Below are 23,729 nucleotides of genomic sequence, written 5' to 3'. Positions count from 1 at the left end.
GTTGAACAACTGGGGGCAGGTGATACTGTATGATTAAATCTGCCTATTTCCTAGATAATTATTCCTGTCACAGCTGCAGGTGGATTATTTCAGATATATAATCTCTGTGTTGATTTAATCAACAGCAGTGGGGGGCAGTTTACATACTTCATTTAAGGATGTTATTCACGCTAACAGCCTGAGAGGCAGCGTTCAGGCTGAGACAGAGACGCATATCATCAGAAGGAGAGCAAACAGAACTGTTCGAGTCAGAGTTCATCACCTTTCCAAAGAAGCTCTGAGCGGCACAGAGCAATTGCAACAATGTTTCTTATTTAGAGAATGTGTTTTTACAGAATTTCTTATTGCACCTGCATCACTGTGCCAGTAACCTGAATGCCTGTAGATTGTATAATTTGCAGGCCCTCAAAAATAAGAATTAACAGGGTGAATTACTCATCAGTCAATGTAGCACAAGTACGGCTGACCTGCGTCAAACTGCTGCTCCAGTGGAAAATGCAGAGGGTCAGATGAATGGAACTAGTTGCATTGGATGCGAGTATCGCAATAAGACCTGATGAAAGTGAAATATCTGCAGGACTTGGATCTGCTGTTTGGCCTTTTGACTGTTTTATTGGCCTCTTTAGCATAGAACATCTGTGTTCCTGCCTTTAAGTAACCTTCAGCTAATGGCTGCCCCTGGCACGTTCTTCACTGTTTTGCTGCCTGTCATATTTTATCCCACAATAGCCAAGGTTATCACTCCAAATAGCAGCAATGACAGCATGAGATAATGTAAATGTAATTTGCATGTAAGGCCACCCTGAGTCTCAGTGCTGTCATTCACATTGCTGTCAGCAGGGGGCAGCGTCTGACAGTGGGTCTGATCCTGATCCAGCATCCATTCTGTATTAGGCAGACAGCCACCGTGGGCTTATGGGCACATAAGGAGCAGTTAGTACGAGCAGAAGAGAGGAGGAGCTCTAGCTCCCTTCTTGATCTTCCACGTAATTACAATGGATTATCAGAACGTTAATTGTAGGGAGTTGGGGCAGAAGAAGGGAGGAGTTCTCTGCGATATCCTACTTACCTAAACAGCTGCAGTGGCCTGTAAGGCAAATTGTGGGTCTGCTTACATTCTTAAGTGCACAAAAGACTCCAGATCCCTGCCAGCTGAGGGGAATCAAAGGAGGACCACTAAGAGTGCGTACCCACCACGTCACACCGCAGTCGTCAGTGGAAGGATGGATGAAAGGAGGAATGGAGGAATGCGGCATAGCCATGCTAGGATACAGGCACTGAGAGAAAAGAGATGATCAACAAAGGGACGTTTATGCACAGTGCAAGCCTGCAGTGTCCTTATGGCTATAGAAGCACACAGACACAGACACACGCACTGCAGCGCACTGCTCAGTCTAAGCGGCTTAGGGTGCCATGGGTTTCCAGGGATCACCTCGATGCAGCTCACACTGCGGATGCTGCATGCCTATCACTGGGTGATGTTGCATAACTGCAGTAGCCAGCACTGGTGCGAGGACACCAAGGCCATCATACTGGCACTGTATGCCAGACCCTGCCACACATATTTCCATCCTAGCCAGCTTGGAATAATCCATTTCATTCCAGAACAGACCAGCAGAATCAAAAACCAGCATACACATATGTTAGAGCCATAGATGATAATTTCGTTTCATATGTCGTTTATATGCAATACCCAAACATTTGAAATGTGTATTATTTTTGGGTACTGAATACTTAATTGAAATAATAATAGCATCTATTTCAGTTAGTATAATGTGTAAATCAAGACCCCTCTGTTAATACTTTTGGTATGACCCCTTTGTGCCTAAAAAAGACCCAAAGTCACGTGTAGTTTTTGTTGGAAGAAGCAAGTGGGAGGGATGGATTTATTTACATTTATGGATAAAGATTTTTTTGTTGTTGTTCATTTTACGGCTTTGCACACGTTTATTATCTAGCCGGAACGCCGGATCTGTCGCCATAGCGAAGTTTTTTTCCCTTGGTCATGAGGTTTCTTGGGTACAGTCGTTCGGAAATCTAAAGAAAGCACAAACTGGACACCAGAAGCAGCTTTTGGCACAGGTGTGGCACCCCCCCCCCCCCCCCCCTTTCAGCGTGCAGGTGGATTCCTACAGGGTTCTCTCCATAACTCATCATTTCCCTGGAAGAAACATGAGGATGTTAAAGGAATCTCACTTGATGACGGTGAATTGCTATTATTGACAGGACATGATTACAAAATCAAGTATATTTCTTTCATGGACGCGGTGTCCGACGTCCAGTAATGAGCTGGCCTGCAGGATCCAGGGATGGATGTTTTATGGGTTGTTTATCATAGTATCTTTCACTGAGGTGGTCAAGCTTCTGCTCGCCAACATCTATTTCCTTAATTCCCCCATCCATCTTCCCTCCGCGTCGTCCTCCGCCTCCGTTTCCTCTGTCCCGTGATTCTCTCCCCTTCTCTCTCTCCTCCTCATTCTCCTGTTTTTCTGTTTCCTTCATTGTGAGACAGCTCTGTTGCCTCCACACATTAATCTCCATTAACAAAGCATAAGTATTAATAGTTTCTGGGGCGAAACCAAATGGACGTACTCAGTAGAGTGGGCTGTTCGGGGATTAGCTGGAACAAAAAGAACTACCGTGGGATCCTGCTGTGATTCTGTCTACAGTCTATTCTGCAACCCTATCATTATGACCCTCTTGTAACATCACACCTCTCTTAAAAGTTGGTCCAGCCAAACTCTCTCCCTATGTTATTCAGTGTTCTTTTAAGGTTTTCCTGATACGCGCCTGAATGATTAACCGCTCGATTATTTTGTCACTGTAGATGTCAGTGGCTGTAATTGCAGTGTTGAGCAAAGTCATGATCCTGAACATTCAAGTCAATGCGACTGCTTTGACACCAGTTGATCATCATTCTAACGCACTGCAGAAGGAGTTCTGTGTATTTGCTGCCTTTTGCCTTGCTGTAGAACACAGTATGTGTTGGATGGATGGCATACCGCCTGTCTGCTGTTGTGCATTCAGTGGTTCGGTTCATTCGAGAGGTGTTCAGATCCATTGACAGTAGACATGAACCGGACACTCATGCACTGTCCCAATTTGCAGTCTTCAGCAGTCTGCCACCCTGAGCAATGGTCTCATTTTACAGTACGGCTGGCCATCCATCCGGCTTCCCGCCATTCATCCTGGTCAAGGTCACTTCAATGGGATGCCAGTCCATTATAGGGCACATACACACACACACCACAGGCAGCTAACAAATGTGCCCCCCGCCCGTCCAATTTAATGTATTCAAGGGCCTCTGTCAAGTGCTGGGCCTCCTGAATCTGCCAGAGTGTCCGGCCCCCCTGCAGATAAACACACAATCACACACCAAAGGTAATTTAGAGATACTAGTTAATCTAATTGCATGTCTTTGGACTACTGGAGGAAACCTGCCCAAAATGGAGAGCCCCCCCCCCAACACACACACACACACAGTAGGAGTTCCACACAGCACACAACCCACTGAACCACAGGGATACCATCAGTGCGGAGACCATGATTAAATTTGTCTCATTTGCAAGAGATATAACCGAAATCCCAGTGATCTCGAAAAAGTTTCTCAGTGCTTGTTATTTCACGCAAGGCCTACGACGTTTTCTCTCCCAGTCTGCTACGCCTGTGTTGCCTGGGAGGAATGGGAGTGGTCCATAAGGACTTAATTAAAATGGGAAACCCCAAGCTGTGCTCAGAGCTCAGGGCTCGGTCATGTTTCACCCAGAGCCGAGGACTGTGCTACTGTCTGGTGTGTCTTCTTTCATTGTTGTAGTTTCAGTTTTGCAACCTTTCCTATAGGTTTCTGTCACTGACTGCTATGTCTAGGTTTTCGTTTCCCTCCAGCTCCACCAACCATCCTGATCCTGCACCTTTTTCTGTAACGTTCTGGCCAGTCAATAGCTCCCAGTTCCAGCAGTTGTTTCCTGTGGTAACCCACCACAATTGGTGGGATGATCCAGTTTTAGCAAAGCGCTTGTGTCCACTCATGACAATCTGGGGTGTTTATGGGCTTCTGATCTGTTCCCACTGACACGTGAAGATGTTCCTTAGTAAAGAATAAAAATGAATCTATGAGAATGCAACAAGAGATGCCGGAGGAGAGCAAAGGGAACAATCGGCTTTGCTTGTGTTTGTCATTGCTTGTGCTTCTCATTGCTTGTGCTTCTTATTGCTTGTGTTTCTCATTGCTTGTGTTGTGTGTGTGTGCATGTTGCGTTGACACTAATGGGTATTTTTTTGCGTAAAGGTAGCACTAATGAGATGAATATTTAACATGATGACTAATAATGCATTTAAACTGAAAATGGTAAGGTGTGTGTGGGTGTTTTTAAATATGCGCAGCCAGAGAATGTGGTGGCGAGGGATTTAAAGTGACACTCCAGGACCTTAATTAGCCTCCGTGATGTAAGGTGCTTATGCCTTATATGAAGATCTCTTACCTGTTACAGGACTATCTGCCTGTCAGAGGGAGGAGGGAGCAGGTGGGGGTGTGGGAGCCCCCCCCCCCCCCCCCCCCCCCGCAAAAAAAAGAACATAACATTGAGAGTTTCAAAAGATTTCAATGGGGAGATCAAACAGGGAACAGGAGGACTGAAGACAGAAAGACACATGTGATGAATATGAGTGTTAATTAGAAAGCAAGAGTGACAAGAGTGACTGCAGACACGATGATGGATAACTTCACTGTGACATAGAACTGGCAGTGGAATAGGAGGAGGAGCAGGAGGAGTGCAGGGCAGCCATGGGGGGGGGGGGCATCGCAATTTCCCTTTGGTCGTTCGTGCCGCTGCGATGCTGTTGTGGGCGTTTTTATCCCTCCCCAGGTTCTGTGCCGCCACGGGCTGTCAGTGGCTTCTGAGTCGGACAGGGCGCGCGCACTGTCGGACGACACCTCCTACAGATGTGACACATGCTCCAGGTGGAGGTGACAGAGTCCAGCAGGCAGCCCCCACCCCTTGGGTGGAGGAACGACAGGATAAGCAGCTCAAAGCCAGCAGGAGGACAGGAGGAGCCAGTGTGTGGGTTGCAGGTACAAGGCTGCGACAGCAGGGAATCCCTGACACACGTCTCCGCAGCAGCTCCAGGCTGGAGGAGGGTCACGTATGCATACCTTCTGCACAGCTTCCCCTCCCCCCAGATCCCCAGCCTGCGGAGTCGTATGGACGTAATGCCTTATTCATACGACTGCCATGACATTTCTGCATTCCGAACTTATGTCCTCATCATCAATACCATAGCTCATTGTAAGAGTCCTTCTATTTCATTATGGGACATTATGGGCTGGTTCGGCTTGATGGAATACAGTGGAAGCCCTGACCTCAGACATATCTAAGCTCAGGCAAGACCCTGCACCCTCTGACAAGGTCGTGTGAAGGACTCAGCCCTGCTGTCCAAGTAGATTTATTCCTTCAGGCAAAGGACCATCTAAAGTAAGGCCGATCATCTTCTCCAGTCCAGCGAGGTCTGATTTAATTACTGCTCATTTCTGAATCCTCTTTAATGGAGCCTGCCTTTATTTTCCTCAAAGGTAACCTTCGACGCTTCCATCTGTTTGTAAACACGGATATCTCTCTAAAGCCAAAACAGCGCACGTCACATGATCTGATTCCGGAACTCCCCCGGTCACAGGTCTAAGGTCTTACAGTCATCACACGTTGTGCTTCCCACCCTCAATTTAATCAAGATGGCTATAAAAGCGTAACCTTGTGGGGTCATTGTCCCAACAGCATTGGTATGCGTCTGTGTAACTCTCCGAATCCCTTTCAAAATTTCACCAAATTATTTATAGCCGTGTCAGTCCTGCTGCTTTTAAAAACACACTTTGTTCAATCGCAACAATAATAATAACAACACATTATTATTATTGTTGTTCCTGCTGTTGTTATTATACTTAGTCATGTTTACTGTAAGGTGACGTCGACATTCTTTGGGAACTGTAACATGACGCTTTTCGATGTTTTTTTAATTAAAAAGCAGAAATCATCCCTGTGTTCTCTGGCATGTGGTCTGTGTGTGCTCTTCTTCATCACACCACCATCATCTTACTAAAGGCTTACAACCCACAAATGCTTTCCTCTTCCAGCATTGTGAGCTCCCTCAAATCCTACATCTTCTCCTTATCTCTCTCTTCTGGGCTGGTTAGCATAAATGGTTTTGCTTTTTTCCTCGATGTACTGCTCCTTATACAGTTAGACAGGGAAGGACACGGTAATCAGAGGTGGAGATTTCAGGTCCAGACACTACAACTCCAGACCAAGATTTCGTTTCAACCAACCAGATGAGTATAAAGAGTCACAGTCAAAAAGTACTCAACTGGCTGGTTGAAACAAAATCTTGTGTCTGGATTTGTACTCTCTGGACCTGAAATCTCCACCCCTTGAGAGTCAGACAAAGAGCTGAGACCAGGAAGCATTAAAAATGTGCACTAGTCAGTACAGGATGCTTCCCTGATCTCATAAGTTTTGAACGCAGTCCATGAAAACTGGAAATATCTGCTGAAAAACATCAGCGTAAGCTATTTGACCAACCTATAATAGTTGACCAGCTTACGGTATATTGGTGTAAGGTGTTTTGGTGGCTTAGCTAGTCATACCAGCTTACGATGAGTTTAACTGATCAAACCAGCACGACTAGCTTGATAGGCTGGCCACACCAGCATGACCAACGGATGACCCACCCAGCTTAACCATGAAAGAGCAGCAAGAAATGGAACATGACCGTCTAAGACCATCTTAAACCAGCTAAAGCCAGCTACCAGCATAAACTGGTTTTTAGCTGTTTTTTTCCCAGCAGGGTGAGAATATGATAGTTAATCAGGTACATATTGAACTGGATAAAATGCTCACACACTATGAGCAATTCCACACTTTCATTTGTATTAAGGCAAGACCCAGAGAGAGTCCAGGGATAACACACCATAGCTTGAATTCCTGTTCACTCCCAGAAATGTACCCATTGTAAACCAAGTCGGTTAGACCAATCAGCGTCAAACACTTCTATCGCCCTTCCAAGGCCACCTGATGAACGTGTGATAAACTGAGCCACACCAAGCACTTTTTCTGCATGTTATCCTGACGGAGCCATTCAGTATCTCTCCATGAGTCATACTGGATCCTTTACTGGAGTAGGCTAACAGGATGAGGTGCTAGACAAGTTCAGTATCACACACAGAGAGGGAGCTCTTAATACATTTAGGCTAATGACATTACACCCCAGGTTTAACAACATAGCCCTAATTTGCACAGAATGGAATTGATATTGCAAGACAAAAATTCTTCTCATGGTACTTGAACCTTGGCATTCAGCATGTCAATCCCACAATCCTTTGCTACTGCTCTAAGGAAGCTCAGGACAGCCAATCCCTGCATCCAGGCACTGGACTTCATCCAGGTTTCACTTGGGATTGACTAAGTCCCAGTCAGTTTTAACGTTTAACCCAAACACACACATTCCACCCCACAAATGCTCATGTTCTGCTGTTATATAACCTACACAGATGTGTTTATAGTAATCTGACTTCACAGATAAACAGCACTCACACTAGACTGTTACATAAAGTAACATAGCCATGTTTACAATACTCTGGCCCAACATATAAACAATGCTCACACTCTCTTATGTAATATAAACAGACATGTTTACAAAATTCTGACCCTACATATAAACAACAAAAACAGTTATATAATATTAATAACGATGTTTACAGTCCATTGACTTCATATTTAGACAACATACACTCTGCTGTTATAAATAATACGTATTTGTTCATTATTAAACAATTCTTACACTACAAACAGACTTAACGAGAAAAACAGACTTAACGAGAAAAAGTCCTGACGCAATATTTTACTGAAGTGTCTGGTTGCATCCACTCTCAGCTCTCAGAATGCTGACCTTAAGGTATTCTCTTGTTGCCATGCCGACATAGCCCCACCCACGGTTGAACCACTGGTCAGATCTTAAGGAAGGGCCTTTGGGTGATTTTGACACTGAAGAGGTGGAATTCATGTCACGATTCTCTATCAGTATTTGCAGCTTGCTGCATCTCATTACACCGCAAAACAGCCAGTTATCACATGCTGATGGTTACAAATGGACCATGGATCCATGCCATCTGAAGTGAAATGTCGCTTGAATTTCTGTTGGCTACGCTATTGAGCTTACCTGGCGCTCCCCCCCATCGCATTCCATCAGGGCCCCCAGTCACCCCTGCTTATTTTCTCTCTGACTGAATGGGGCAGCACGGTGATGCAGTGGTCAGCACCGTTGTGGGTCGAGTCTCCGCCATGGCCCCATGTGTGTGGAGTTTGCATGTTCTCCCTATGTCGCCGTGGGGTTTCCTCCGGATGCTGCGGTTTCCCCCCACAGTCCAAAAACATGCTGAGGCTAACTTGAGTTGTCAAATTCCCCTTAGGTGTGAATGTTTGTGTGTCCTGCGATGGGTTGGTGTCCCATTCTTGGTCATTAAACTCCGAACCCCTCGTGATCCTGAATAGGACAAGTGGGTACAGTAAACAGATGGATGGATGGATGGATGGATGGATGGATGGATGGATGATTGGGAGCCAACAGGCTGAACAAATAGTTGGATGTAGTTCTTGTTGCGGTAGGTGACCCTGCCTATAGCGAAACAGATTAAGTGGCAAGTTTATCTTTAATATTTCTCTTTCATTAAATCCTTGCAGCACAACACAATCTGCAGAGGTTGATTTTTATAGTCAGAAACTGGGTTACGTTTTAGAACTAGCAATCTGACATGCTCACCCAATAACTAAGTCATGCACGCACTTAAATCCACTTATCGGACACAGACACACACTGTCACTCACACACAGATGTTAGCTATGACTCCTGACTTTGGTTATATCAGACTGTTGTCATTACAGCTCCAGACTAATGAGCAAAGGAGCCAGAGGTCATGGAAATTAAACATATCATTTCTGAAGGTTATGTAACAGAGAGGGGATTATACAACTTCCTGTCATCCCTGCAATATGATAGAGAGTGAAAGAGGGAAACAGAGAGGATGAAAGGTGATAGAATAAGACAGATAGGGTATTAGCAGGAGTAGACAGGAAGGTTGAACAGTTATTAATATACACTTATTACTTTGTGGTCTCTCGGTGAAATCAAATAGTTAAACAGACACACAGGCATACAAAGAAGAGAAAAAGACAGATAGATGGACAGGCAGGGAATCCGACACTGTCCTGTCCTGTACTGTACCTTTGACCTCTGTGACACCCATCCAGCTCTCCGAGGCTCGGCTGAGAGCCGCCTCCCTGCTTCTTTCTCTCTCTCCTTCTCCAGACCTTCAGCATTCACTCTTTATCTGCACAGCTTTACTGTAAACATAGCAAAGAAATGTGGAAGAAATCAGGCGTGTGAGGAAGACAAAGAAAGAGGGAGAGTGTAAAATTCTGTTCAGAAACCAGAACCGAAAAAAAATGACTGAAATCTGTTCCTACATCTTTGGGAGAGGACGAGAGAGATGGAGTAAGGAGGAAGAAGTGGACATCTCTCTCTGTTACCACGTTAACAGTCACATTCCTGGTGCCTGTCAGTGAGCGGTCAAAGGGTCACGACCTTGGGGCGGCGATGGTGGTAGGACCGCGTCTGTTCCTTATGTGAGCGATTCCACACCGAATAAAGTTTGATTGACTGTTTCGCTGTGAAATTAGAAGCTGATTTAAATTCAATTCATGTTACCCTTGGAGTAGAAATGATTAACTGCCCTAACCTTTCCGACCTTTGTAACATGTGAACTCAACAAAACACACAACATGACAACACCACACCCCGGAGGTCTGAAAGTGATGCAATTGTGAACTAGATACGTAAAAAAGTGGTAAGCCTGCAACTAAGGCAGCAGGGGCTGTTGAACATGGACTAACTGGTAACTAACCGGGTAAAAGAGGTAGGATGTGCTGTAATTCCCCCAAAGGAAAAGGATTGGTTCCTCCAATCAAAATCCTTTAACACAAAAGCGCAAAGAGTTCTCCAGTATCCTGCAGGTGAAATGTTATGAGTGACGGATATTAACGTCTATTTACATCTGTGTTAATATGTGGGTGTGTTTGTTGATTTATGCTTCCCCAGTTTTGTGAGGACACATCAGAAATTCAGACGCCCTCACAAAACGGCTTTCTTAACTGGAAGTGCCAGTTGTCATCTGTTATTGAGGCTTTTATTTTTTAAAAACTGAGTTACACACACACACATGCACACACATGCACACACACACACATATATATATATATATAAACACGAGATTTAGTTGGAAGTCCCACACTGACAGAAATGTACAGGTGTGTGTGGGTGTGTTTGTGTCTGAACAGGAGTGCATTTGTGACAGGTTGTTTGCCCATTTTCGCTGAGTTTTTGGAGGTGCTGATAACTGAGAGCATCCTCAGGCTATGGGCACATAAACAGCAAGATGAGGGAGAAAAATGAGGGGTGGGACTGATGGAAGAGAGGGGGAAGGATGGATTCTGAGTAGGAGAGAGAGAGGGGAAGGGATTTTGAGTGACACAGAGTGTGACAGAGAGGGAGAGAGAGAAAGAAGGGGGGGCTTACAGGCAGTGAGAGAGAGATGGAGAAGAAGAGAGAGAGAGAGAGAGAGAAAGAGAGAGAGAGGCATGCTACCGGTGTGGACTCTGCGATTCGTTATCGGCGGCTGCATGGATGATGATGGAGCCACGCGCTCGCTCAAACACACTCGCGCACACGCGCGCACACGCATGCGGAATGCGCTCTGCTTCTGCTGAAGGGGACTGCTGGCGCGCTGCAGCAGTGTGTGTTTGTGTGTGTGAGAGCTTACAGCCTGTGACCTGCTGCACCCCACCGTCCATTCATCCCCTCTGTCTCTCTCTCCCCCGCCCCTCTCTCTCTCCCTCTCTCACTCTCTCCCTCTCTCACTCTGCTGCCCCGCGTCTGAAGGACAAGCACATAAAGGCTGGGATGCCGCGCTGCCCTGTGGAGCTGGAGCCCCTGTTCCTTGAAGCCCCCACTCCGAGGCTCTGAGGACTGAATCAGGGCAGACAGCCACCCCCTCCCCTCCAGGGAGTCTGAATGTCACCTCTGTCTCTGGTCACCGCTGGGACTTTCCACAAGCACCCTGAGCTCTCCGCCGTTTGCACCCAATCCAGCCATCCTGCCTTCTCTCTCTCCTTTTTTTTCTTCTCCTTCCTTCTTTTCACGAGGAAAGTTGGAGGTCGGGCGAAGCGGCGTGATCGTTCGCCGCTGGCGGACTGTCGTCCTCGGCGGTTACTCCTTTAAGCAGCAGTGGGGTTTGGAGACGAGAAGAGGGACCGATCTGTGACTGGTTCGTCTGAGGAGCTGCATCCTGGGCCGTTTCTCCAGCAGCGGAGCAAACTTGTTGGGGCTGCGGCGTATCTGGAGAGCAGCGGTGGTGCACATGCCGCGGCGACTCCTGCCTTCTTCCGCTTTCTCTCCACACTTTTTTCTGACTATGTAACCTGTTGGGTTTGGAGCTTCTACTCAGTCTCTCTTGCAAACTTTTCCGGACTCTGGCCGTTGCCCCCTTCGCGGAGGGGCGGCTCTTCTCTTGGCTCTCCCTCTCCGTTCCTCTGGGGTGGGGGGGGGGGGCCGGGCCAACGAGGGTAGCCGAGTCTCCGGGGGGAACCCCCTGCCGATAGGGGGAAAATGGCGGCGCTCGCTAGCTCCCTGATCCGACAGAAGCGTGCGGTGAAGGATGAGCCAGCGAACCGGCCCGTCAGCAGCAAACGGCGGCCCTGCCCCAAGAGCAACAAGTCGCTGTGCCAGAAGCAGATCCTGGTGCTCATCTCCAAAGTGCGGCTGTGCAGCGGCCACAGAGGGCGAACCCAGAAACAGCCCGGTGAGTTTCCTCATCTGCTAAAAACTCAGGTGTGACTTATGGCTCTATGGTGGCTGGATTTCCAGCTTGTTTCATGGCTGATCAGAACCCCAAGAGAGCTGTTGTTATACAATACTACAAAAAAGAACATTTTCAGCTAAATTCACTTAACGTCTAGTGGGTCCATTGTAGGAGTGAACAAAATCAATAGCATGACACTGAAAGTTGATGTGCATAGTGAATAACTATGTCCACGACAAATCATCCATCAACTCGCTATATGAAATTGGCGTACTGTAAAAATGAATAATGGCAGTGACAACATTGTCGACAGTGAGACACAAACGTGTTAGACAACAGTTCACTGTATTGCAGGGCTAAAACGACGTGTTAAATCAGTTGTCTAAATCATCACTGTTTGGGGTAGACCCTTATATGTTTCATGGGGGTGCTGTGATTAGGGTGGGGTATGGTTTTGCATGGTGTATTTGCTGTTATTCAACCTCCCCCAGGGGTACTTTTGTTTACTTAGCCAAGCCGGATATTGGTGCACTGAAAAAGAGTATTTATAAATATGTATTTATAAGTACAGAGGACACAGTATTGTGAGTACATGCAAATCTAATCAGCATGTGACGCTGGTTATTGGATTAAATAAGCAGCACAGATTGAACAGTGCTCAAAAATACAAGAGAGGAAGTGTGGAGAGTAACTACTACTTATAATTACACTGGAGTCAGCAGAGAGAAAGGAGTAAATGAGTAACCATTAGCGTGAGCACAGAAAATCTGGAAAATTACTATTGGAATTATGTTGCAGCTGAAAAAAAAAATCAGTTACTTTGAATCACACAGCATTTCCAATGTTTTGTGCATGAAAATGCATGTGAGAGAGTTGCTGTCAGCCTTGATAACAAACTGCAAATCAGCGAGGAGCAGCTGAGAATCCCGAGCAGCTACACGGAGCAGATAAACATGACAAACATCCCGACAAACGAAAGTCCTGCTTTCAGGATTTTCATCTGCAAACCTAATTCTTTAGTTCCTATCTTCATTTCCCGCAGAGATTCGGTGGCTGATCGATGGCCTCTCCTGGCATTATGTTTGTCCTGCTTTTGTTTTGTTTATTGACAGCAAACTGAGTCACAGAAACACAGTGACTGAGTAGTCCTGTTCAGAGACGTCCTTAACCTGGCCATGTTGGCGGCAGGCCATCGTTACTCTCCAATGCTGGGGCTATTTCTAAAAGCGCAGGTATATTTGGCAACACAAATACTCTGTAACTTGGTGACAAAAAGAGAGACACACAACTGGGATCACAAACCCACAAACGAGCAAAAGCCCACACAGGGTCACATGCACACGCACAAACACACAGAATTAGACACATTCACCCAAGCCATAGGCTAAGTGTAAAAGTGTGTCATTAGTGAGCAGGCGTATCAAGGAGCAGGGATGGGTCACATGACATCCCATGCCTCACCTGAACAGGTGACCACGCCCTCCTTATTTTCCAGTGCTCCAAGGACTTGATCATCCTCTGGGGTCCTGGAGCTATGATGATCCACCTCTTGTCAAGGTTGTTCTGTCCACCGGGGAATAAAGAGAAGCAAGAGATGGAAACCTCATTTTCTGTCACACATTGAAATGAGCTGCCAGTTTAGCAGAATCCAGGTCGCCGAGGGGGTGGGGCAGCTGGTGGGGGGGGGGGGGGGGGGGGTCATACTTTAAACTTCATTTTGTGTAGTGTTCCTCACAGCAAGACGAGCACGAGCGAGCTTCCAGTCTGTGCCATTCGTTACTGTGTGGGACATGAGGCCTGTTTTGGGCTAGGCGGTCGTCCCAAATCGTAAACATGCTATCAGAACCAAACCAAAACACTGACACAGCCATCGTTATGCCGACTGTGTTACAAAAACAAGATACTGAACAAAATGCTGCAGTGATGCTGTAGACACCAAACCAATATACTGACCTAACGAGAGCATGACTTTGTTACTATCCAACCAAAAAACACAGACTAAACCTCTAGAGCAGTATTTCTCAAAGATGTCCTAGGAGACCCCCAGGCAGTCCATGTTTTTGCTACATACCAGCTCCCAAAAGCAAAAATGGAGACTATCTGTTTGGGAGCTGGGAGAGAGTGAAAACACGGACCGCCTGGTGGTCCCTGAGGATCGAGCTGACTGACGCTGCCAAGGAGTGCAGATAAAGTTAAATCAGCTGATGCTGGATAAATGATCGTAGGTCCATGTCAAGTGCACTGTGATGTCCTTGTTGGGCCTGGTTTAATCCTGCACTGGGGTTAGACATCCTCTTAGGGGTCTCTGAGGGGTCAACAAATGGTCAGGTCTGCCAACAAGTGCTCTGCAGAATCGTCAGAATTCTACTTTGGCCGGATATCATCCCATTATCCCATTAGAGATCTTAAAAATCCTACAAGGCTCACGCAGTGTCTAGGAGTCTGTAAAGTGATTCAAACGCCTGCAGAGTACTTCGCATTTCCGCTTTCATTATTGTGCAGTATTTCGGTCTCATATCTCTTCGCAGATTGTTTTGTGCATCAACAGGCAATCAGGGTGAGAATGCTACAGATCTTATATTGCGAAGCAACACAGTGACAGGCCCAAGTGGATTAGAAGGGGCATCTGATGGTGGGGTAAAGACTGTAAAGGATGTTACGAACTAGAGATGTTACCACCATGTATGATCTGTCATTCTATGTATTCGGCTATTCTGTGTTTGGTCCTTGGGGCCTGGAGAAGAAATATGACCACGATAGGCGACAGAAATCCTTTTTACATTCATAGTAGTCACCCACTCTCCCGGGAGGTACTTAGCCATCCCTCAGGCCCTGGCTGTTTCCTTTGTCTTAATAAATAATTCTTTCACACTCCCTGCATGGTACTGCCACCATTTACCCCCCCCCCCCCAACCTTGCTCAGAAACACCTGAAGTGTACTGTGAGGGAGTAACTGCCATAGGTGGAAAGTTCAGATTCAGAAACTACAAATCCAGACCAAGATCATGTTTCAACCTTCAATTGTACTAATTGAGTACTCTCTGACTGTAACTCTTTATATTCAACTGGTTGGTTTGTACTTTCTGAACCTGAATTTTCCACCTCTGGTAATTGCTTCTGAAGCCATATATAGTCCTATAGCCTCTCTCCTTTGACTTACCATGTCTAAATTCCATGTCTTCCAAACTCTACCTTCGTCATAAACATGGAAAACTAAAGGCTCTAACCTGAAGCAAGCAAACTGCTGTTTTAAGTCTTCACCTAAATTATTTCAGTAAAAACAACCAGATGAATGAGCCAGGCAGTGCAATAAGCTATTTCCAGCAGGTGGAACAAATGAATAATGCAAATATCTTCTCCTTCATTAGTCTTGCTTGAACTGGTGAGCCATACCAACCATTTTCACTGTCTTATCTGAATGAAGAAATGGCTCAGAATGAACATTAACTTTTAGGTGATCAGGAGGTCAATGATTGCCGTCTTTTGAAACAGCAAGGCTTCCAAGGGTTAACATCTGCTCACAGCTGATTGGCTCTGGAAAAAGGGCCATAATGCCCCTGCCTTCAGTTTCTGGTTTGCCTTGCTCAGCCTTTGCAATTGACACTTGTCACTGCAGTAAATATCAAAAGCATATACACAGCCCATTGTATAGCTGTGGCAGGAGAGATGTGTGCGTGGAGTATTAATATGGGGACATTTGTCAGGTTAAGAAGCAGAGGCAGAAAGGAGGATAGGGGGCCTTGCATGCTCTAGTAACACCTCAGCACTCATCTGTCGGCTGTATTGACTGAGTGACAGAAAGTGCTGTGTGCCGTGAATCTTAAATGGACTGCAGGTGTGTGAGGAGGTCATCGGGAGACGCTGCGGAAGGGTGACTGTCAGGTCCACACCTCCGCTTGCTGACTCCATAACATCTGATCAGACGTGTGGTGTAGTGTGGCTCCTGTAGCGATCCTGCAGGGAAGGCGGGGCCCCAGCCTGACTTCTCCAGCTGGGTGAGAGCCGATCAGGGGCACCCTACGCCACCTCCCACACTGTAGCTGAGAACTGAAGGGAGGATGCTGCAGAAAAGGATGGCTATCTGTACTACTGGAGAGCTTTCCCAATTCAGGCCATGACAGCCGGCCCTGTCACTAGACAGCTAGCCCTATAACAGGAGAGTTAGCCCTACCATTGGACGGCTTGCCCTACCACTGGATAGCTAGCCCTATCACTGGAGAGTTAGCCTAGCTCAAGCCATGAAAGCTAGGCCTACCACTGGACATCTTGCCCTATCACTGGAGAGCAAGCCCAGCTCAGGCTATGACAACTAGCCCTATCACTGGAGAACTAGCCCAGCTCAGACCATGACAGCAAGCCCGCTAGCTTGATTACTGGAGAGTCAGCCTAACATGTGGCCGGAAAAGCTAGCCCTATCATTGGAGATTTAGCCAGCTTGGAAAATCAAAACTACTGGGACAGCTGAATAGAAATAACGAAATCCTGTAAACTTAGCTTCCTTAGTGGGTTTCCCTTCACTGATGGTATAACAAAATATGTTTATGTGAGTTAGCTAAAGCAAAAGTTACGGTTTCACAATTTTATGTGAAAAACTCAGAGCAGCATGTTTCCTAAGTACAGTAATTGTGTTTCCTCCTTTAATTACACTAACAGCAGATTAAAGAAAATAGCTAATCTTGACCTAGCTTCCACAATACCAAGGCTGGACTTACACATGGCCTATGGGACTGTAGGGAGGCCTAAAGCTTTTTCCCTGGTTGTTACAGAAGTGTATCATTTTGTAGGTAGAACCCCAACAATGAGTTTAGCCCAGGGGCCCCCACCCCCCTAAATTTGGCCCTGCCCATTACATTCACACACAGCCACGGCCCAGATTATGCCATGCAAGACTGCAGCCTCTGTGCTCTTGATATTTCTTGGTCAGTAGAGAGGAAATTCAAACATGAGACAACAAACTCAAAACAGTAAAAATTATGATGACAAAGCAATGGCTTGTTTTGCAACTCAAAAGTACTTGGCCAAGCAAATTCTCACTCAGTGTCCTCACGTGTTGTTCTAACTCAGTGTACTTATACAACAATATCACGTAGTGTCTAACACAGTATGGTCACTTTGTATCTAATAGAGCAGGGGTGCCCACACTTTTTTAGCTTGCGAGTTACCTATAAATGACCAAGTCAAAATGATCTACCTTCTGTCGTGACCGGTGGCGGTGCACGGAACGGGGAAGCAGGAGAGGGACGCGTAGGGAATACGGGATTTAATGGAGACAGGGAGCAGGGACCACAAGCAGGCACAAGCAGGCAGCACAACACCATGAGACTTCAATGACAGACCTAGGGAAATGGACTCGAACAGGGACTAAAATGCACAGGACTCAATGGAAAAACAAGAAACAGCTGATAACAAGCGGGATTTCACACGAGGTTAACGAGATGACATGGCACACAGGAGGATAGGATGAACAGGGCATGACAGAACCCATCCCCCAAAGGCGCGCACTCCGGGCACTCAAGGGAAGCAACGGACCTGGGGAAACAAGAGCAAAACATCAATGGGGCCCTGGAAACAGGACGGACACACAGAACAGGCACAGGGGCACTAGGCAAGGAGACACAGGGGGAACACCAACGGGAGGAATGAAGGGACCAGGTGCAAACATAGGAGAAACAGAGGGATGAGGAGCAGACATGGGAGGCAGGAAGGTAAAGGATGGGGAACAATGGGGAGCCCAAGGGAACCCCAGCGGGTGAGAGGCGGAAGTCATAGGGACAGCAGGCGACCTCGAGGCTTGAGCCGGAGGGACCCTCGGCGGACAGGAGTCAGGAGCAGGAGGGGACCTTGAACGGGGCGAGGAGGCTGATGGAGGGACAGGCAAAGGAGGCGAGGAGGAAGTTGGAGAGGGCACCAGGGAAGGCAAGGAGGAAGGCGAAGAGGACCGCGGCAAAGGCGAGGAGGGAGGTGAAACCGTGGCAGGCGATGGTGCAGCCACAGCTGGCAAAGGTGCAGCCGACCGACGAGCCGGAGTGGGGGGACCTGCAGGAGACTGACGAGTCGAAGCGGGGAAATCCACAGGCAAGTGACGAGGCATCATAGGCGGGGCCGAAGGTGACAGCTGAGCAGGAGCCCGGGAAACCATAGGCGACTGCCGAGCAGGAGCCAAAGGACCCACAGGTGCTCCTCGAGCCTCAGCCAGGGAGACTTAGGGCGGGCTAGGAGGCAGGGTGGGTGGGGCACAACCCCGACGTAGGTGTCCTCCCCCTTTCCTGGAGACTGAAAGGTGGGGACCCGGCCGGGATCTGCTCTGCTACGGAGGTGGTGGAGGAGTTACTCCCCTAGAAGGGTTCAGTGGGGCCACCAGGGAAATCCCCGAGGGGTTCCACTCGAGCTCCTCCTCCCCCAAGGGGACAGGAGCGGTGGTCGGACAGTTCCGGACCTGCTCAGGGACAGGGATTGGGATGATGGGGGCCAGTGGTGCGGGAGCTGGATCAGGAACCGGAGAACTGGAGCTGGAGGTATAGGAACCGGGGAGAGCAGGAACCTCAGGGACGGGCGGAGTCGAAGCCTCTGTGGGCGGAGCAGGAGCCTCGCAGGGCAGCACATCAGCCGCCGGGACTAGAACCAGAGGCACGGACCCAGGAATCAGCTGAGCGGGAACCTCTGGGGGCAGGTCAGGAACAAGAGCAAGACCCTCTGGGATAGGCAGTGCAGGAACCTCAAGAGCAGGCTGGTCCAGAACAGGCAGGTCAGGAACTTCAGGCACAGGCGGTATGGGAACCGTGAAGGGTGGACCATCAACAAACGGTGCAGGAACCGGCAGGTCAGGAACCAGCAGGTCAGGAACAGGCGGAGCAGGACTTTGTGTCTTGGCCATCAGCATCGTCCGTTTAGGGATCTTGGGGACCTGTGGAATAACACCCCCATCTGACTTGGCCCCTTTAAGAGCCAGGCGCGTCCCTAGAAAGGGGTGAGCTGCCGGCACTGCCAGTGAAGGAGCAGGCAGGTGTGCTGCGCGATTTGGCAGCAGAGCAGTGGCGGTGTGGGCTTTGGGCACCCGCTTACGTGAAGCAACGGTGGCGACATCACACTGTGGGGTCCAAAATCGGAAGAGGCATCTTCAGACACCAGGCTGGGGAAAAAGCATAGATCTGGGTAGCCCCCAGGCAGATCTCCGGGACGTCGTCCTGCTTTCCGTGACGCTGCTTTTACCCAGCTTTCGGCGAGCTCATGGGTGTTCCTGGAAATCCAGGTCGCTTGCCGTAGTATAGCCCGCAGTCCACATCCACCTGCTGCATCATCACTTCAGCTGCCCTTTCTCAAAGCCGCCGGAGGTTTTCAAGCACTCTTCCGCTTGGTGCGCGTTGCCGGGTAGGGGCATCTTTTCCAGGATATCCCGGCTTCAGTGCACTGACCCTCTAGCCACGGGATCCTCCTGGATCACGGGCTGTGTCAACCAATACATCACCTCATCTACAAAGGACATGTATTCGTCCTCCATGAGGCGAGTTGTCTTCTTTTTGAGGTCTGTGATTCTGTCGTGACTGGTGGCGGTGCACAGAACGGGGAAGCAGGAGAGGGATGCGTAGGACTGGGGAATACCGGATTTAATGGAGACAGGGAGCAGGGACCACAAGCAGGCAGCACAACACCATGAGACTTCAATGACAGACCTAGGGAAATGGACTCGAATGCGGACTAAAATGCACAACATTTTAAAAACAGGAAACAGCTGATAACAAGCGGGATTCCACACGAGGTTAACGAGGGGGCATGGAACACAGGAGGATCAGACGAGCAGGGCATGGCACCTACAAAAAAATGCAAAACACATATTTATTTATAAATATATTGAGTATAATTTTTTATTATTATTTATTTATTTTTTTATTGAACTGGGATTTTAGTTCCTTCACGATTCTCTTTCTCAGCTCGCTTTTTGGAGGGAAGTTGATGTCGCTTCTTCCTAATAGCAACGGTAGACTGACAGATGAGGCAAACGAACTTCGAATATGACATCGAAGAAAAAAAATCCTCCTCCCATTCCGCATGGAAGTGGTAGGTTTCTGGCTTCTTACTGGGTCCAGCTCCCCCATTCAGTTTTATACCCTTTCTGAAGTGTAGTAGAATAGATTAGAATAATAGATTGGAGGCTAACTAGCCGACTCGGCAGCCTGCTAGAGTTTTGCAAACAGCTGGTCCTCTATTTTTTTATACCGTACGATCTACCCAGACTACCTTTGCAATCAACTGGTAGATCGCGATCAACATTTTGGGCACCCCTGTAATAGATAGAATAGTGTCTGACTCAGTGTATCTGACTCGCATGAGAATCTCATTTGTTGTTCTGACGCAGTATTTTCACCAAGTGTACTCATGCGGTATCTTTAGCACACTATTCTTGACGCAGTATTCTCAAGCCATGTCCTCCAATCAGACTTTCACCAAAAAGCCTGGTCACCTTGGAAACCTTATCTTCGTCTGTTGAGGACGCCGGTGTGATGGACGCTGGTCTACATGTGTCCCCGTTTTCAATTAAATCTTCGGGGCAGCTTCTGCTTGATAATGCTCCCTGATAGGAGCATGGCTTAGATGCAGCTTATGCCATTATGTAATGAAAAGAAAGAGATTGGACTCACTTTGTAATCTCTTAAGAATTACTTCCGGAAAAAAAAAACAAACAATTAGAGAGAGGACATTGGTGTGCGGCGGCGTGTTCTCCTTCCGAGGGCTGGATAGAAAGAAGGCTGACATGAACCTCAGGAGACACTTTCAAAGAAAACAGAACACATTTCAGATGACACATAATTACCCATAAACTAAAATCAGAGGCGACATGACCTTTGGCAGACATGTGGTGGCCTCATTGCTGTATAGAGCTGCAACTAGATGTCTCAATTATTTCACAGGCCAACACAGCAGAGCTTTGGGCTGATCCATTCCAGAGCAGGCCACACAGCCTTATGCTGCTAAACTGGGCTCCTTATCATGAGCTTGGCCATATTAATACTTAGAGCAGAGGCACTGTGTTAATGTGGCATGCACACCTGCCTTTGGCCGTCTGTGACACAGTGCTCTGCATGTAGATGACTGTTTAATATAACTTCTCATGGTCCACAGCTGAAATGGAATTAGTGGGTATTTTGATTAGACCCGACAAGGACACATTTGGCACAACCTCTACGGGGCAGGAAATAAACCAGGGAGAGGGAACGGGGGAGAAAATGGGATCCTGTTGTAAGAATTATACGAGACAAACAAGCGTACAGTTATGAAGAACGTCATAGCTGGAAAAGATTATGTGCTGTGTTCGTTGTGTGCGAATCTGAATCTGGGTGTTTGCGTGCTGTGTGTGAGCATGCAGTGCAAGTTAGGTGAGCTCCATTCTGGGTAACTCATCAGTTAAACCATAATTACATTGGGCGGGAAGGGAGTGAGCACACAGTTCATCCTCTCAGCGCTGTGATTCAGACGATGTGCAGAAGATGCTGTCAGGAAGACGCTGAAGTCAGCAGTCTGAGATAGACGCCGCGGAGGAGATGCTGTTATGAAGATACTGGATTCAGAGCTGTGATGACGCTGTGGAGAAGGATTCCATGATGAAGACCCTGGATGGGTTGCTTACCCAGTTAGCACTGGGAGGAAGACTCCAGACAAGCTGTTTGTCCCACTAACACTGTGAAGAAGAGTCAGAGTGGGGTAGTGCTGAGTGGGGGAATCGGAGCACTGGATCCTCACTGCAGCATGCAGCTCAGGTGCCGTTTGTTCTCTTTCTGTTTGGCCTCTGTGGTGGCACTGGGGGAGGGGGGCACCGCTGCCCTGCTTTGTCAGCAGAACCATCCACATTTCAGTGGGAAACAAACCCTCGCTACTGTCCACCTGAAGCCTGAACCGAACAAATCAGTCCCATGTTAGCCGCTGCACTAACCCCAGCATTCGCCAGTTTCTCTCTCAGACCTCTGACGCATGTGTTACATCATTTACCCAGAAGTCTCTGGTTAACTCTGTTATTGCAAATAAAAGACACCCATGTGCTAACTGGGCATTCCTGGTACATACGGTATATCACAATGACATCGCATCCCGCAGTTTAAATGGGGATTAAGAGGAAAACTAAGAAACATACCTGTACCCTAAAAGTCACAAAAACCACTTAGCTTTCACTTTAACTTTTTTGGCCTGTGTGAGAAGTCCTTAATCAGCAGCATCTGTAATGACTCCACACCTGAGAAACAAACACAGACACAAGGTTATTGTGTGCAAGAAAACCCACCCATCCAATCCCATCCATCCAAAGCCGTTGTCAAACAAGCTGATGCTCATTGGCTCAGCCTTTTGTACTTCCTGTTGTTCATCTCAGCTTCCTGACACTCATTGGCTTAGCAACTGCTGCTGATTGTTCTTTTGGGTAGCTATGTGATCACCATTCTTTCGTGCAGCAAAGTTTTCTCCTGTCATAATTAGGCTTCCCAATGGTGGGGCAGGTTGTGGCTGTATGGATGGTGGAAGTCAATCAGGTCCAGGGCTTCACCATCTAGCCTCCATCACCAAATTTACTTTAACTCAGTCTTACTCATTTCTTCTTCTGCTGATCCATCAGAGGGGTGGTGTGCAGCTCCATCGCTTAGGGGCATGTGTCCGTATCTGCAAAGATGTGAGTTCAAACGACACAGCCGGTAGAGTAATGTCACCACTGGACCTTCAGCGAGACCCGTAACATGAGGCCCTACAGAAACACTGACTGATCCGGCTGTTTTATTCTCACTTGCATGTTACTTTCGACCAAAACATCTACTAGATCAGGTAGAAGAGACTGGCCTCTTTCCTCGTTATCAGCACCTGGGTGCCTCAATCACAGCATCATTCCTGCCCAGTGACTCTCAACAGAGGGTGTAATTAGAAAAGTGTAATGCTTAAAAAACACCTCCTTGAGGTTAATTTACAGCTGAAAAAAAAAAAAACACAGGAAGAGCCCCAAGCTAAAGAGACTAATTACAGGGTACCGATGTGTGAGATTACTGATGAGCAGAATATGAGTTCCCCTCCTTATGGCCGACAAAGGGTTAAGAGCCAGAATTTTGCAGGGGGATTTGTTTATGGAATACAGTAAATAATTTGGGATGTCTGGATGTAACAGAATGTAACATGTAGCAAGTGCAACCGTTTTGCAGATCACGCGCATTGAGGTGAGCAATACGAGGTACATGACGACAAGCTTTGGATTAAACGCGATGTTCCATTATCAGTAAACAGGCTCCCGACATCACATTAATGAACTGTATTTAGCTAACAGAAGAGCTCCTCCAATCAGAGAGAGGGAAATGATAAAGGGAGAGAAGTAAAACAACCTTATTTCTCCTTGGCTTTCCATCAAATTTCTGTGGATTACATTTTTTTTTTGTTTCTTATAGCATGAGAGATCTTTCTGGAATGCTCTAATTATCATTAGGACCAATGTGTCACTGCTGAAGGAGAACGAAGGAAAGAAGCAGAGAGACCGGGTAATAGAGAAGGAGAGAGAGAAAAACGTAGAGGAGACAAATGAAAGTGAGAAGAAAGGGAACGAGAGAGAGAGAGGGAGAGAGGGAGAGAGCTGAGCTGCCAGCTCAGCACTTCAGTGCCAAGGCAGTGAGGGAGACGCAGCAGCCCAGCGGCTCAGAGCCCCTCAGAAACGTCACATTTTTGTGCTTCACTGCTCGGCATCCCAGGTATGAAGCTGAACTCCCTGGGACTGCCTTCGAAGGACAGCGCTTACATACACAGGTCATATGCTTCTCGCCAGAATTATTGGCACCCTTGGCAAAAATGACAAAAACGAGAAAATGTCTCTATT

The 23,729-nt window shown here is 47.4% G+C and overlaps 1 protein-coding gene across 3 annotated transcripts in view; it reads left to right on the top strand.

The window, feature by feature from the left end:
* The first annotated feature begins 11,701 nt into the window (after positions 1–11,701).
* The window catches only part of LOC125712766 (fibroblast growth factor 11-like), a 29,301-nt gene continuing 17,273 nt past the window's right edge, over positions 11,702–23,729 (top strand). For all 3 annotated transcript variants that reach the window (XR_007383393.1, XR_007383392.1, XM_048983191.1), the window contains exon 1: positions 11,702–11,899. Coding sequence is in view for 1 of the 3 variants with exons in the window: in XM_048983191.1 (XP_048839148.1) it covers positions 11,707–11,899 (193 nt within the window). In the remaining 2 variants the exon portion in view is untranslated. The remainder of the gene's footprint in view (positions 11,900–23,729) is intronic.

The sequence above is a fragment of the Brienomyrus brachyistius genome, chromosome 18 (genome assembly GCF_023856365.1).
Source record: "Brienomyrus brachyistius isolate T26 chromosome 18, BBRACH_0.4, whole genome shotgun sequence".
NCBI classification, from domain to species: Eukaryota; Metazoa; Chordata; class Actinopteri; order Osteoglossiformes; family Mormyridae; genus Brienomyrus; species Brienomyrus brachyistius.
This window is presented reverse-complemented; position numbering and strand designations above follow the sequence as displayed.